The following is a 15,584-nucleotide window of genomic DNA, read 5'->3' as shown; positions in this document are numbered from 1 at the left end:
AAAATCTGGAAAAAGTTTTCATTTTTTTGTCTACCTAACCCTCCAGACCCTCTCAGGCTGGATATACCTAGGATATTAGATTTCTTACAAAAAGGCTTGGAGATTGGTCTGAAACCCAGTACTCTGAAGGTCCAGGTTTCTGCGCTCAGTTCTATCTTTGATCAAGATCTAGCAGGCCATCGCTGGATCAAAAGATTCATGACCTCAGCGATCAGAATAAACCCTAGGCAACAAATCATAGTTCCTCCATGGGATCTTAACATTGTACTCCAAGGTCTTACAGGTCCACCCTTTGAACCGCTGTCTACCTGTTCACCACAAAATCTTGCTTGCAAAACTGTTTTTTGGTGGCTATAACTTCAGCCAGAAGAGTGGGTGAATTACAGGCCATATCAATAAGAGAACCTTATTTACTGGTTAGAGAAGATTCAATAGTGCTCCAACTTGATCCTTCTTTCCTTCCAAAAGTGGTCTCTGAATTTCATCGTTCTCAAGAAATCGTTCTACCTACCTTTTGCAATAAACCTGCAAACTCAGAGTAAAGAAAATTTAACACTCTGGATGTTCGGCGTATTCTGCTTCATTACTTGGATCAAACCCGTGCTCTTAGAATTGATCTTAACCTTTTTGTCCATTCCTCAGGGCAAAATAAGGGAAAGAAGGTAGCCAAGAGTACCATTGCTACATGGATTAAAAAAGCTATAACAGAATCTTACCTTGCTCAAAATAAACTACCTCCGGTAGGGATCAAAGCCCACTCAACCAGATTTACGTCGGTTTCCTGAGCAGAAAGAGCAGGCGCATCTCCGGAGCAGATCTGCAGGGCAGATACATGGTCCTCACTCCATACCTTCTCCAAAATATTATAGATTGGATGTATTATCCAATAAGGATTTAGTCTTCGGCCGCAAAGTTCTTCAGGCCATTGTCCCTCCCTAGTGCCAATTAGTTGGTATTCCTCCATATGCCGTCATGGAAGGTGACTAGTGAAAATAGAATTATTCTTACCGTTAATTCGATTTCTAGGAACCTTCCACGACGGCACTAATTTCCCACCCTCTATATATTCCGGGATTAATTCTGGGATTCAGAAGGTAAACCGGTGCTGTGGTCTCAGTTGTAAGTCACTGGCAAGTGGGAGGTGGGAGGTCCTTTTAACCTCTCTGTGTTTCCTGTTCCCCATTAGGGCAAAGAGACAACCTCCATATGCCGTGGTGGAAGGTTCCTAGAAACCGAATTAACGGTAAGAATAATTCTATTTTCTCTGAGCCCATGACGGCACCAGTACCTTCCCTCCCTTCATGAGTGATGTGCACACTAGTATAGAGCTAAGCTAGTACGTAAGAAATAATCACGCGGTATCTCTTCTGAAACTATAGTAATGTTGAATACGTTTTAATTAACCTGATATTCCCTTCATGCTCTGTAAACAAACTGATGTGGGAGAGAGGTACTGCCTTTTTAGCTGTAGGTTTCCTGTCCTTGATGGGCGGATCCCCTCTCTCCGTGGTGCTGTCATGGGCTCAGAGAAATACCGTTATCAGTAAGTAACTATATTTTTTGCTCTGACAGATGATGGACCTGAGTGGGGGCTTGTTTTTTCTGAGATGAGTAAAGTTTTTATTGGTATTATTTTCTCATACGTAACGTTTTTTGGTTGGTTTTTCATTCCATATTTGGGAGGCAGAATGAATAAACAGTTGAACACCACGCTCCACTAGTTTATCCTATGAGGTTTTCTGTTAGACCGTGAACTGTCATTGTTTTGGTGAATAATTCAGTTTCTTAACACAACTTGCCATTTTTACACTAGAAATATTGAAAAATATAAAATTTTAAGATATTTTATATAAAATAATAATTCACTGTCTTCTTAGCAGATGACTCTACCAGAAGATCAGAGGGACAGCTGACATCTTCAATTTTTAAATCAAAAGATCTTGAGATCCCACAGGATACAACTGAAGTGAATGCCATTACTCCAGATATACCATCCTCCCTTCACAGCAAAGATCTGTCATCTGATCCTTTTAGACAGATCCTGTCTTCTGATTCATTACTGACTACTAAAAAAAATTTAAGTCACAAAATAAGCATGAAAAATCAAGCCGCTTGTAAAACAAATGAGCCATTTTCACGTTCTGAATATGTAAATAGTTTTCCCCTTGAAAAGTCTGTTCTTAAACATCAAAAAATTCACACAGCGGAGAATACATTTTCTTGTTCCAAGTGTGAAAAATGTTTTAAAGAGGAATCACATCTGGTTAGTCACCAGAGATCTCACACAGAGAAGAAGTTATTTTCATGTTCAGAATGTGAGAAATGTTTTAATGTGAAAGTAAATCTTGATAACCACCAGAGAATTCACACCGGGGAGAAGCCTTTTTCTTGTTCAGAATGTGGGAAACATTTTAAACTGCAATCACATGTTGTTGCACACCTTAAAACCCACACTGGGGAGAAGCCTTTTTCGTGTTCAGAATGTGGGAAATGTTTTACAGGGAAATCATCTCTTGTAAGACACGAGAGAACTCACACAGGGGAGAAGCCTTTTTCATGTTCAGAATGTGAGAAGGGTTTTAGCCATAAATCAGATTTTGTTATACACCAGAGAACCCACACAGGGGAAAAGCCTTTTCCATGTTCAGAATGCGAGAAATATTTTACACACAAAAAACATTTGGTTAAGCACCAGAGAATCCATACAGGGGAGAAGCCTTTTTCGTGTTCAGAATGTGGGAAATGTTTTACAGGGAAATCATCTCTTGTAAGACACGAGAGAACTCACACAGGGGAGAAGCCTTTTTCGTGTTCAGAATGTGGGAAGGGTTTTAGCCATAAATCAGATTTTGTTATACACCAGACAACCCACACAGGGGAAAAGCCTTTTCCATGTTCAGAATGCGAGAAATATTTTACACACAAATCAGTTTTGGTTAAGCACCAGAGAACCCATACAGGGGAGAAGCCTTTTTCGTGTTCAGAATGTGGCAAATGTTTTAAACACAAATCAGATTTGGTTAAGCACCAGAGAACCCACACAGGGGAGAAACCTTTTTCATGTTCAGAATGTGGGAAATGTTTTACAGGGAAATTATCTCTTGTAAGACACGAGAGAACTCACACAGGGGAAAAGCCTTTTCCATGTTCAGAATGCGAGAAATATTTTACACACAAATCAGATTTGGTTAAGCACGAGAGAACCCATACAGGGGAGAAGCCTTTTTCGTGTTCAGAATGTGGGAAATGTTTTACAGGGAAATCATCTCTTGTAAGACACGAGAGAACTCACACAGGGGAGAAGCCTTTTTCGTGTTCAGAATGTGAGAAATGTTTTAATGCGAAAGTAAATCTTGATTACCACCAGAGAACTCACACCGGGGAGAAGCCTTTTTCTTGTTCAGAATGTGGGAAATGTTTTATATGTAAAGCCCATATTGATGCGCACCAAAGAACACACACAGGGGAGAAGCCTTTCTCATGTTCAGAATGTGGGAAACATTTTAAACAGCAATCACATGTTGTTACACACCTTAGAACCCACACTGGGGAGAAGCCATTTTCATGTTCAGAATGTGGAAAGGGTTTTACCCGTAGATCACACTTTGTTAAGCACCAGAGAACCCACACAGGGGAGAAACCTTTTTCATGTTCAGAATAAGGAAATGTTTTCCAGAGAACTCAAATCTTTATCAAACATCAGGGAACTCACGCAGGGGAGGAGCCACTTTCATGTTCAGGATGTGGAAAATGGTTTGTGATGAAAGCGCCACTTAGTCACCAGAACAATCACACAGTGGAGAAACCTTTTTACATTCTTAAGGTGGGAACTGTTTTGCTTCAAAATCATTTCTTAACCTTCCTCTAGTGTTAGCTTTCTGTTACTCTTTCTTATGTTAATGGGTCGGCTTTGACCCGTGTCTTAAATCAACCCTCAGGATACCCTAAAAACAGTTATTTATGATCCAATTTGTTTCTTACCTCTTAGTTACCTTGTTAGGGTTTCTCATCCATGGAAGGATTGCTTTTAATATTTTTGTTGTGGCCCCCTGGGCCTTTCATTTGAGAGCATACCCTTCATTTTCAATATAAAAATATTGTCAAATGAACCTCAAGAGAATATCTATACTCTGCAAAGTACCAACTCTAAGCTGATTTGGCCATACATTAAACCAAAAAATAGGAGTAAGAATGACCTAATACAATTAAATCATATTCAAATAGAAAACCAAAATTTTATACCAAAAGACTACTTGAATCTAATAACCACAAGAACATCAATATTATCTCAACAATATAAATAATTTTATTAAAGACACCAAACAAAATTTACACAAAAACATGATTAAAAATGTATAAGACAAATTAAAAACAAGGAGAGCAGGTCACCACACAGGATAAATTGAGTTTCCAAGAATTAATATTATACCATATAAATATCTATACCAATTTTAGTGAAATACACAAAATACGCTAATAATATCAACATCCATCATGATCATATAATCCGTAAACACGCTGTATAAATATAGAATCCTATAGTATCAATACAAGTACAGTGCAAATAATGTATATTTAGTAAAGTACTTCGACCTCCAGGTACATAATAAAGTGCCAAGGTGCCAATCAAAATACAGTGATTACAAGAAGCAAGATATCCAAAAGTAATGAAATATATATCCAGATACTAACCAGGATTCTTTTTACATGTGGTGTCACTGCTGCCCCTCACTCCAACGCGCGTTTCACACGTTGCTTCGTCAGGGAGTGATGGGAAACAGGAGTTAATATAGGTCCACACTATCAAATACAGCCAATGGCTAAAAGCTTACCATGTGTGTTTGATTCGGCGCTTGATTCACCGCCGCCGCCATCACATCCATGTCACCGACCTCACGACAATGTCACTAGATGGCGCAGTCGCACCATCTGCAACGTCACAGGTGAGGCACGTGACCCGGTATGTGTGCAGGGAAGGCAGAACCAAGCGCACAGCACACAATCGGCCATTGACAAAAAAGGCAAAAGGATGAGCATAAAACACTATCAATAGATATAATGCAAATACGTTATCCGCATTACATAAAAACTAATATAAATAAAATATGCATGAGTAGTTATATCATAAAGTGACAAACCAAATACATAACAGAGAAGCTCTAACTTATATAAAAATACGTGAAACACAAATATAGTATATAATATGCATTAAATACATGGCAAGTGACCCAAATATAGAATAAAAAAATATATATAAAAGATATAAATGTGATAGATAATATAATATACAAAAATGTGAAACAATACATAATGAAAAATATACAAATAGTGAATAAGGTGATAAACATACATCCTAAAGTGCTTCAAAGATGCATATTCCAAATAGACTCCCATTCTCCAGCCCATATCTATGCAATCTTCACATGAAGTTCAAATAGAATCAATCACATCATGATCATATACCGAACCTATAATTCTAAAGAAGAAAAATAGAAAGAGCATATTTTTAGACCCATATCAACACCACATATACCTCCCTAATAGAAAAGAGATTAAAAATATATACAAGAAAAACAAAAAATAAAAATATATGTACAAGAAATAAAAATAAAGAATAAATATGCTAAAATACAAAACAAAAAATATATAATTATAATAATATTCCAATGTATATTAAATATTTAGTATATGGCATAAAATGAGGCTAATAACCAAAGAGATAAAAACAAGATCTACAAGAAACTGGAGAAGCCCCACTGATCATTCAGACCATGTGGCTTCATTGTTCTAAGGGTTGTGATCCAACCACACTCCCTCTGTGCCAATCTTTCATCAGATTACCACCTCGGGTGCCCAAATGAACAACATCAATGCCCTTCATCTGCATATCAATAGGGCCCGTTGGATGGAATTTTCGATAATGAGAGGGTATTGTTTTCAACTTAACAATCTCATCCCTACATGCGTCGTCTGAACCTATTAATCTAGCTGCTCGTATATCCTTAGCATGTTCCAAAATACGCACACGCAATTGCCTAGATGTAAGACCTATATAAATAAGTCCACATGGACACATAATATAGTATACCACAGATGTTGTTTTGCAATTAATAGGATGTACAATCTTGTATGTACGCAAATTTGAAGAATTAACAAAAGTATCACTCTTGACCATGTATCTGCAGGCACTACAATCTCCACAAGATCGCAAACCCCAAGTAGGTCCCTTAGAATTGAAAATAAACCGTGATCTAGGAGGAACATAATGGCTATGAGTTATCATCTCACCTATAGTCTTGCTCCTTCTCGCAACAATCCGTGGTGTATCTTCCACCAATTTAGTTAGTTCAGGATCCTGTTTCAAAATAGGCCAAAAACGGTTCATGATATCACTCATATCTCTCCATCTGCTGTTGTAATTGGTAATAATCTGCAGACGTGACTCATCCTTTACCCCAGCTTGATGGTGAAGAAGACTGTTACGATCTCTGCTCTTCGCCTGTTGGTAAGGGTACCGTCACACTAAGCGACGCTGCAGCGATAGCGACAGCGATGCCGATCGCTGCAGCGTCGCTGTGTGGTCGCTGGAGAGCTGTCACACAGACCGCTCTCCAGCGACCAACGATGCCGTGGTCCCCGGGTAACCAGGGTAAACATCGGGTTGCTAAGCGCAGGGCCGCGCTTAGTAACCCGATGTTTACCCTGGTTACCAGCGTAAAATGTAAGTACATACTTACATGCGTCCCCCGGCGTCCGCTTCCTGTAATGACTGAGCGCCGGCAGTAGCAGGGCACAGCGGTGACGTCACCGCTGTGCTGTGCTTTCACTTTCAATTTGCGGCGCTCAGTCAGTGTGGGAAGCGGACGCCGGGGGACGCATGTGAGTATGTAGTGTTTGTTTTTTTTTACATTTTACGCTGGTAACCAGGGTAAACATCGGGTTACTAAGCGCGGCCCTGCGCTTAGTAACCCGATGTTTACCCTGGTTACCAGCGTAAAATGTCGCTGGTATGGTTGCTTTTGCTGTCAAACACGGCGATACACGGCGACCTAGCGACCAAATAAAGTGCAGACCTTCTAGCAGCGACCAGCAATTTCACAGCGGGATCCAGATCGCTGCTGCGTGTCAAATACAGCGATATCGCTACCTAGGACGCTGCAACGTCACAGATCGCTGGCGACGTTGCTTAGTGTGACTGTATCTTAACCCCTCTCAATATCCTCCTCCTCATATCCACGTTAGAGAAATCGTGATTTCAATTCTCTAGCTTGATTTTCAAATTCCCCATCCGAGTCACAGATCCTTCTGGCTCTGATAAATTGCCCCTTGGGAATTGCTTTAATAGTGTGTTTTGGATGTGCAGATCTTTCATGCAGCAAGGAGTTAGTACTTGATTCTTTGCGGTAAATAGTACTATGAATATTACCCAATCGATCAACTGAAAGCTGAAGATCCAAAATATCTATTTTATTCACTGCCACCTTAAAGGTAAACTTAACATTCCAATTGTTGTTGTTGAGATGCAGCAGGAAATCATCCAATCCAGCTCTACTGCCCTGCCAAATAATAAGGACATCATCTATAAAGCTCATCCAGCTCAAGACGGTCGGTACAGGCATATTGGACAGATAAGACAGCATATGTTCCTGTTCCCAATGTCCCATAAACAAATTTGCGTACGAAGGCGCGAGACACGCCCCCATCGCCACTCCCCGTTTTTGTTGAAAAAACTGATCCTTGAAGGTGAAATAGTTGTGAGTTAGAGCATATTCCAGTAATTCCAATAATAGTTCTAATAACTCAAGATCCATACCTTTATTCGATAGAAAGAATCTAACAGCCGCTATCCCCTTCTGATGCTCAATACATGTATACAGCGATTCCACATCCCCAGATATGAGTAACATATCGGATTCGAATGTAATATCCTGCAATCTCCGTAATACGTCACCAGAGTCCTTAATGTATGATGGCAATTCCACCACACACGGTTTGAGATAATAGTCCAAAAACCTAGAGACCATCTCATTCAATCCACCACAACCAGAGACAATAGGTCTCCTGGGTGGATTCAGCAGGCTTTTATGGACTTTAGGTAAAAAGTATATGGTTGGAACCACTGGATAAACAACCCGTAAACCTTCCCATACTTTTTTGGTAATACACCCCCTTTCCAATGCCATATCAAGGACATGAAATAGCTGTGACTGAAAGGTGGATGTGGGGTCCGAGGACAATTTCTGATAGCAGGTGTTATCCTTAAGTTGTTTAAATGCCTCTTTTTCATATTGCTGTACAGGCCATACCACCACATTACCACCTTTGTCAGCAGGTTTAAATACCACCTGCTTCATGTCCTTGAGCTCCTGCAGTGCCCTACGTTGTATCAAAGTCAGATTGTCATAGGGTCTCCTAGTTTGCAACTGATATAGTTCATTGCAAACCATTCTCACAAGAATCTCAATTGAGGAGTTCAATGTGATAGGTGGAAAAGTTTTGAACCTTTTCTTAAAGGGCACCTGTCACCCCGTTTTTTCGGTATGAGATAAAAATACTGTTAAATAAGGGCCTGAGCTGTGCATTACAATAGTGTATTTTGTGGACCCCGATTCCCCACCTATGCTGCCGAAATACGTTACCGAAGTAGCCGTTTTCGCCTGTCAATCAGGCTGGTCTGGTCAAAAGGGTGTGGTGTCCTCCCCCAGATCTTGCGTAGTTTTCCGTTGGTGGCATAGTGGTGTGCGCATGTCCAAGGTCCCGAATCCTCTGCCAGGGGTGTAAAAACAACAGCGATGTCCGTTATTCCATTGGTGGTCGGTGGGCGCGGCCATCTTGCTTTGGCCGCAGAAGCGGCGCTCTGCTGGCCGCGGCTTCAGGAAAATGGCCGCGGGATGCCGCGCATGCGCAGATGGCTATCGCGGCGGCCATTTTCGTGAAGCAGAATTCGCATCTCGGCTTCACGAAAATGGCCGCCGCAATAGCCATTTGCGCACGCGCGGATGCCCGCGGCCATTTTCCTGAAGCCGCGGCCAGCAGAGCGCCGCTTCTGCGGCCAAAGCAAGATGGCCGCGCCCACCGACCACCAATGGAATAACGGACATCGCTGTTGTTTTCACACCCCTGGCAGAGGATTCGGGACCTTGGACATGCGCACACCACTACGCCACCAACGGAAAACTACGCAAGATCTGGGGGAGGACACCACACCCATCTGACCAGACCAGCCTGATTGACAGGCGAAAACGGCTACTTCGGTAACGTATTTCGGCAGCATAGGTGGGGAATCGGGGTACACAAACTACACTATTGTAATGCACAGCTCAGGCCCTATTTAACGGTATTTTTATCTCATACCGAAAAAACGGGGTGACAGGTTCCCTTTAATGAAATCAGGAAACTTACCGTTCCGATTCCTGTTGTTCAAGAAGAAGACTCTCTAATACCCGGAGCGCTTCCAATTCCGCCTCTGTAGAAAAAGGTGTATCATTCTTACTATGAAATTTCTTCAAAATAAGTTTTCGGGCAAAGAGAAATACATCCTTAACAGCCACAAAGGTATTAAAATTGGATGTTGGGCAAAAAGTCAAACCCAAAGTTAACACAGATTGTTGAGCTGGTGTAAGGGCAATATCCGACAAATTAATTACCTTGGAATCACTGCCTTGTCTGTAGTCCTGAGGTCTATTATTCCTGTTACGTAACTTGGCACACACGTGATCAGATGCTATTGTGATTTAATAAAGAGAGTACATACAAACGTTTCGGTCATAGACCTTCTTCAATGTACTAAACAAAATGATAAATGATAATATAAATAAAGTATATACAATAAATATATGAATGCATGGTCACATATAAGTACACATGGCTGAGAAAATACAACTGCTCAGAAGAAAATTTCGTACTGGATATACCCGTCTCTAGTGGGATGCAGTTATCATGAAGAAACGTGCCAATAATCATGCACAGGTTGTGAAGGGAAACTAATTAAATAGTGACCGTTGGAGTGAGAGTAATGAGGGAAGGAAACAAGAAGACCTACCCTCTCTCAGAGATAATGTCTGGTAGAATGATTTTTAAGGAGAATAGACCTGTAAATATATGCTGGATCTCAGAATCATGAGGCATGTGGTAACGCACATTTGAGTGGTGTTGGGAAATCAAAATCAACATACCCCTTGTAGTATCTGGTAGTGATGATTTCTGGGCTATACCCTTAATCAGGTACTGTGGGGAGAAATGAAATTGATGCCGAAGTCCTGCATTAAACCTCAGGGGGGTGAGCCGTGGGTAGAGGTGTATCTGGCTTACCTAGGGAGTTCCTGTCCTGGACGCGGTGTCCACCACTTGTCCTCGGTGTGGGGAAGCTGCTGTGCTTGTGCCGTTTTAAGTGCGCGCTAAAAGACGCGCTACCGGAAGTGCCTAACCGGAAGTGACCCGGCAGCGTGGGTATGGCTAAGTTGCGTTCCACTATTGTTAGAGTAGGTGGGGCCGTGCGTTCCACTGCGGGCATGCGCAGTGGAGGGGTGTCCTGACGTTCTGGGATGCATAATCAGATCCTCCAAAGTGGTGAAAAGTGGTTCTAGCTGTCAGATGGTGAAACGTGATCGTTCTTGGTGACCATAAGCAGTGAGGATAAGCAGGGGTGATCTATGTTCCAGACAATATTAATAAAGCCGATTCTGTGAATGAAAGATAATGGAATTAGACTGGAAAAACACAGATTGATATCAGCATATTATATCACAATATGTTACAACAGAGATAGCGTTTTAGGGGTCACATTAGATATATTCCATGAGCATATATTACAATAGAAATGGCACTGCGAGGGTCACATTTGATATATTCCATAAGCAAAAAAAGCACTGTAAGGATCACATTAGATGTATTCCACAGGTATAAGTTCATCATATGTTACGAGAGAAATGATTGGATATCGTAGTCTCTGTTCAAGCCCCTTGGGGCTAAAGTCTGTAATTCATGTATCCAGTAGGCCTCCCTCTTTTTAAGGAGGCCTACCCTATCTCCCCCTCTACGTGGTTGTGATACCTGCTCGATCACTTGGAATCTTAGCTGGGCAATGGTATGGCCCTGAGTGATGAAGTGATAGGGAATAGGTAATAAGGTGTTTTTGCATCTTATGGTGGATTTGTGCTTCGAGATCCTTTGCTTAATGGGTTGAGTTGTTTCCCCCACGTAATAAAGTCCGCACGGGCATTTTATTAAGTAAATTACATACGTCGAGTCGCATGTGAAAAAGCCTTTGATGGGGTATTCTTTACCACTGTGTGGATGGTATATAGTGGTGCCTCTTTGGATGTTATTACACTGTATGCATTGTAGGCATGGAAATGTGCCTGTCCTAGGATTGGTAAGGAAACGCTGTCTGGATATAGATTGAGTACTCCCTATGTCTGCTCTTACCAACTTATCACGTATATTGCGTGGTCTGCGAAAACAAGGAAGGAAAGGTTCAACAAATTCTTTGACCCCTGGGTGGGCTGCTCCTAGGATATGCCAGTGGCGTCTAATAGACTTATGGAGTAGGTAGACCAGGGGATGATAGTTGTGGATGAAGGGAATGCGATTTTTGGTACCTCTCTTCCTGACGGCGGAAGGATTCGTGGTAGAGGTGTCTAAAGTATGCGGGGGATATCCCCTCTCTTGAAATTTTGTGCGCATCTCTTCTAGCCGTTTGGTTTGTAGATTTTTATCAGAGACTATTTTCTGGACCCTCTGAAATTGGGATTTTGGGATGGACTCTTTCATTTTTTTCGGGTGGAAGCTGTCATAGTGTAATAGGCTATTACGGTCTGTTGGCTTGATGTGTAGATCTGTGGAAAGTTTGCCTTCTTTATTTTTGAGAATGGTGGTGTCTAAGAAATGTACTTGGTCCTGATCGTAAGTGATGGTAAAGTCTAGGCCTTGCCAGGAAGTTTTGAGGAATCCAAAGAAGGATATCAATGATGTTTCGGGGCCATTCCAGATGCAGAATATGTCGTCAATGTACCTTTTCCACACTACAGCATGTGTGCGGAAAAGGTCATTCACGTAAATGGTGCTGATTTCGTAATCCGCCATATAGGCATTAGCGTACGGTGGCGCAGCGTTACTGCCCATCGCGGTGCCCCTCCTCTGTAAATAGAATTTGTCCTCAAATAGGAAGTAATTTTTGGTGAGTACCAGAGACAGTAACTCACAGCAGAGGTTGACCTGATCAGGGTCTAGGTCCGAGGTACTAAGTAACTTCCTTACCGATTCGATGCCTTCCATGTGTGGTATGGACGTATATAGGTCCTTTACGTCGAATGTAACAAGATAAGCCTCTGGTGGAATGGTTTTTAGTTCATCTATCAATTTCAAAAAGGCTCCTGTATCTAGTAAGAAGGAGGGAGTTCGTTTAATCATGGGTGTCAAGATTTTTTCTATATATTTCGATAGGGGTGAGAGAATTGAATCTGTTGAAGCCACTATGGGTCTTCCTGGTGGATTGGCTAGGCTTTTGTGAATTTTTGGTAGTACGTAAAGGACTGGCATGATGGGATTTTGTTTGGTTAGATATTCACATGTTTTTTGGTCCAGTATTTTTAATTCTCTGTATTTGGTAAGTGTATTTTGTATTTCTTCCCTGATATTGTTGGTCGGGTCCCTCTCTAGGGGTGTATAGATGGAGCTATCATTCAATTGGCGGTAGACCTCTTGTCTGTATGCGGACTTGTCTAGTACGACTATGGCTCCCCCCTTGTCTGCCGGTTTGACTATTATATCTTTGTCTGCCTGTAGGGAGTTGAGTGCTTGTAGATCAAGGGCAGTGAGGTTAGATGGAGCATGTAGTCTGCCTCTATCAAAGTCATCCCTTAATTTGTGAAATGAATCATTCACAAAGGAGATGAATGTTTCTAGTGCCGGGGAACCTGTTGGTGGTCTATAATTGCTCTTGTTCCTCAGGCCTAGACTCCTTGAAGTGAGGAGGCGGTCATCTGTGATGCTAGGAGGTGGATCACTAGTGTCAGAATCTGCAAAGTGTAGCTTGAGTCTAAGAGATCTGTAAAATCTCTGTAGATCCATCTCTAAGTTGAAAGTGCTTAGTTTATAGCTTGGGCAGAAGGATAGCCCTTTTTGTAGCACCTGGTGTTCTGCGATGCTTAATGACTTGGAAGAAATATTTATTACCAGGGGGTTCGTACCTGGTTAATGGCGAGACAACTCGAACTCCGGGGCTTTCTCCACACGCTCCAACTACAGATCTACAACAGACATCTCGACGTCAGGATCGGATCAAGAACGACGCGAAAGACCATCAACAGGCCGTTTTTTAGGACGTGGAAGGAGACAACCGAGAAGAAGAGGACCCGTAGAGGAAAGAGACGGACAAAGAAACACGGACTTCACGCGCATAACCCGCTCTCAGGTACGAACCCCCTGGTAATAAATATTTCTTCCAAGTCATTAAGCATCGCAGAACACCAGGTGCTACAAAAAGGGCTATCCTTCTGCCCAAGCTATAAACTAAGCACTTTCAACTTAGAGATGGATCTACAGAGATTTTACAGATCTCTTAGACTCAAGCTACACTTTGCAGATTCTGACACTAGTGATCCACCTCCTAGCATCACAGATGACCGCCTCCTCACTTCAAGGAGTCTAGGCCTGAGGAACAAGAGCAATTATAGACCACCAACAGGTTCCCCGGCACTAGAAACATTCATCTCCTTTGTGAATGATTCATTTCACAAATTAAGGGATGACTTTGATAGAGGCAGACTACATGCTCCATCTAACCTCACTGCCCTTGATCTACAAGCACTCAACTCCCTACAGGCAGACAAAGATATAATAGTCAAACCGGCAGACAAGGGGGGAGCCATAGTCGTACTAGACAAGTCCGCATACAGACAAGAGGTCTACCGCCAATTGAATGATAGCTCCATCTATACACCCCTAGAGAGGGACCCGACCAACAATATCAGGGAAGAAATACAAAATACACTTACCAAATACAGAGAATTAAAAATACTGGACCAAAAAACATGTGAATATCTAACCAAACAAAATCCCATCATGCCAGTCCTTTACGTACTACCAAAAATTCACAAAAGCCTAGCCAATCCACCAGGAAGACCCATAGTGGCTTCAACAGATTCAATTCTCTCACCCCTATCGAAATATATAGAAAAAATCTTGACACCCATGATTAAACGAACTCCCTCCTTCTTACTAGATACAGGAGCCTTTTTGAAATTGATAGATGAACTAAAAACCATTCCACCAGAGGCTTATCTTGTTACATTCGACGTAAAGGACCTATATACGTCCATACCACACATGGAAGGCATCGAATCGGTAAGGAAGTTACTTAGTACCTCGGACCTAGACCCTGATCAGGTCAACCTCTGCTGTGAGTTACTGTCTCTGGTACTCACCAAAAATTACTTCCTATTTGAGGACAAATTCTATTTACAGAGGAGGGGCACCGCGATGGGCAGTAACGCTGCGCCACCGTACGCTAATGCCTATATGGCGGATTACGAAATCAGCACCATTTACGTGAATGACCTTTTCCGCACACATGCTGTAGTGTGGAAAAGGTACATTGACGACATATTCTGCATCTGGAATGGCCCCGAAACATCATTGATATCCTTCTTTGGATTCCTCAAAACTTCCTGGCAAGGCCTAGACTTTACCATCACTTACGATCAGGACCAAGTACATTTCTTAGACACCACCATTCTCAAAAATAAAGAAGGCAAACTTTCCACAGATCTACACATCAAGCCAACAGACCGTAATAGCCTATTACACTATGACAGCTTCCACCCGAAAAAAATGAAAGAGTCCATCCCAAAATCCCAATTTCAGAGGGTCCAGAAAATAGTCTCTGATAAAAATCTACAAACCAAACGGCTAGAAGAGATGCGCACAAAATTTCAAGAGAGGGGATATCCCCCGCATACTTTAGACACCTCTACCACGAATCCTTCCGCCGTCAGGAAGAGAGGTACCAAAAATCGCATTCCCTTCATCCACAACTATCATCCCCTGGTCTACCTACTCCATAAGTCTATTAGACGCCACTGGCATATCCTAGGAGCAGCCCACCCAGGGGTCAAAGAATTTGTTGAACCTTTCCTTCCTTGTTTTCGCAGACCACGCAATATACGTGATAAGTTGGTAAGAGCAGACATAGGGAGTACTCAATCTATATCCAGACAGCGTTTCCTTACCAATCCTAGGACAGGCACATTTCCATGCCTACAATGCATACAGTGTAATAACATCCAAAGAGGCACCACTATATACCATCCACACAGTGGTAAAGAATACCCCATCAAAGGCTTTTTCACATGCGACTCGACGTATGTAATTTACTTAATAAAATGCCCGTGCGGACTTTATTACGTGGGGGAAACAACTCAACCCATTAAGCAAAGGATCTCGAAGCACAAATCCACCATAAGATGCAAAAACACCTTATTACCTATTCCCTATCACTTCATCACTCAGGGCCATACCATTGCCCAGCTAAGATTCCAAGTGATCGAGCAGGTATCACAACCACGTAGAGGGGGAGATAGGGT

General features: G+C 42.0%; 1 protein-coding gene across 1 annotated transcript; it reads left to right on the top strand.

The window, feature by feature from the left end:
- The first annotated feature begins 987 nt into the window (after positions 1-987).
- On the top strand, positions 988-4,314 carry LOC143817425 (uncharacterized). The gene has a single exon (XM_077298817.1). It carries the CDS (start codon positions 2,096-2,098, stop codon positions 3,659-3,661), a length of 1,566 nt encoding a protein of 521 aa, XP_077154932.1. The 5' UTR covers positions 988-2,095; the 3' UTR covers positions 3,662-4,314.
- Positions 4,315-15,584: the final 11,270 nt, after the last annotated feature.

Source organism: Ranitomeya variabilis, chromosome 3, assembly GCF_051348905.1.
Source record: "Ranitomeya variabilis isolate aRanVar5 chromosome 3, aRanVar5.hap1, whole genome shotgun sequence".
NCBI classification, from domain to species: domain Eukaryota; kingdom Metazoa; phylum Chordata; class Amphibia; order Anura; family Dendrobatidae; genus Ranitomeya; species Ranitomeya variabilis.
Note: the sequence above shows the minus strand (reverse complement) of the source record. Positions and strands in the feature narration are given on the sequence as shown.

Coding starts and splice junctions, on each gene's coding strand:
- LOC143817425 (XM_077298817.1), top strand. CDS start 2,096: ATGAAAAATCAAGCCGCTTGTAAAACAAATGAGCCATTTTCACGTTCT.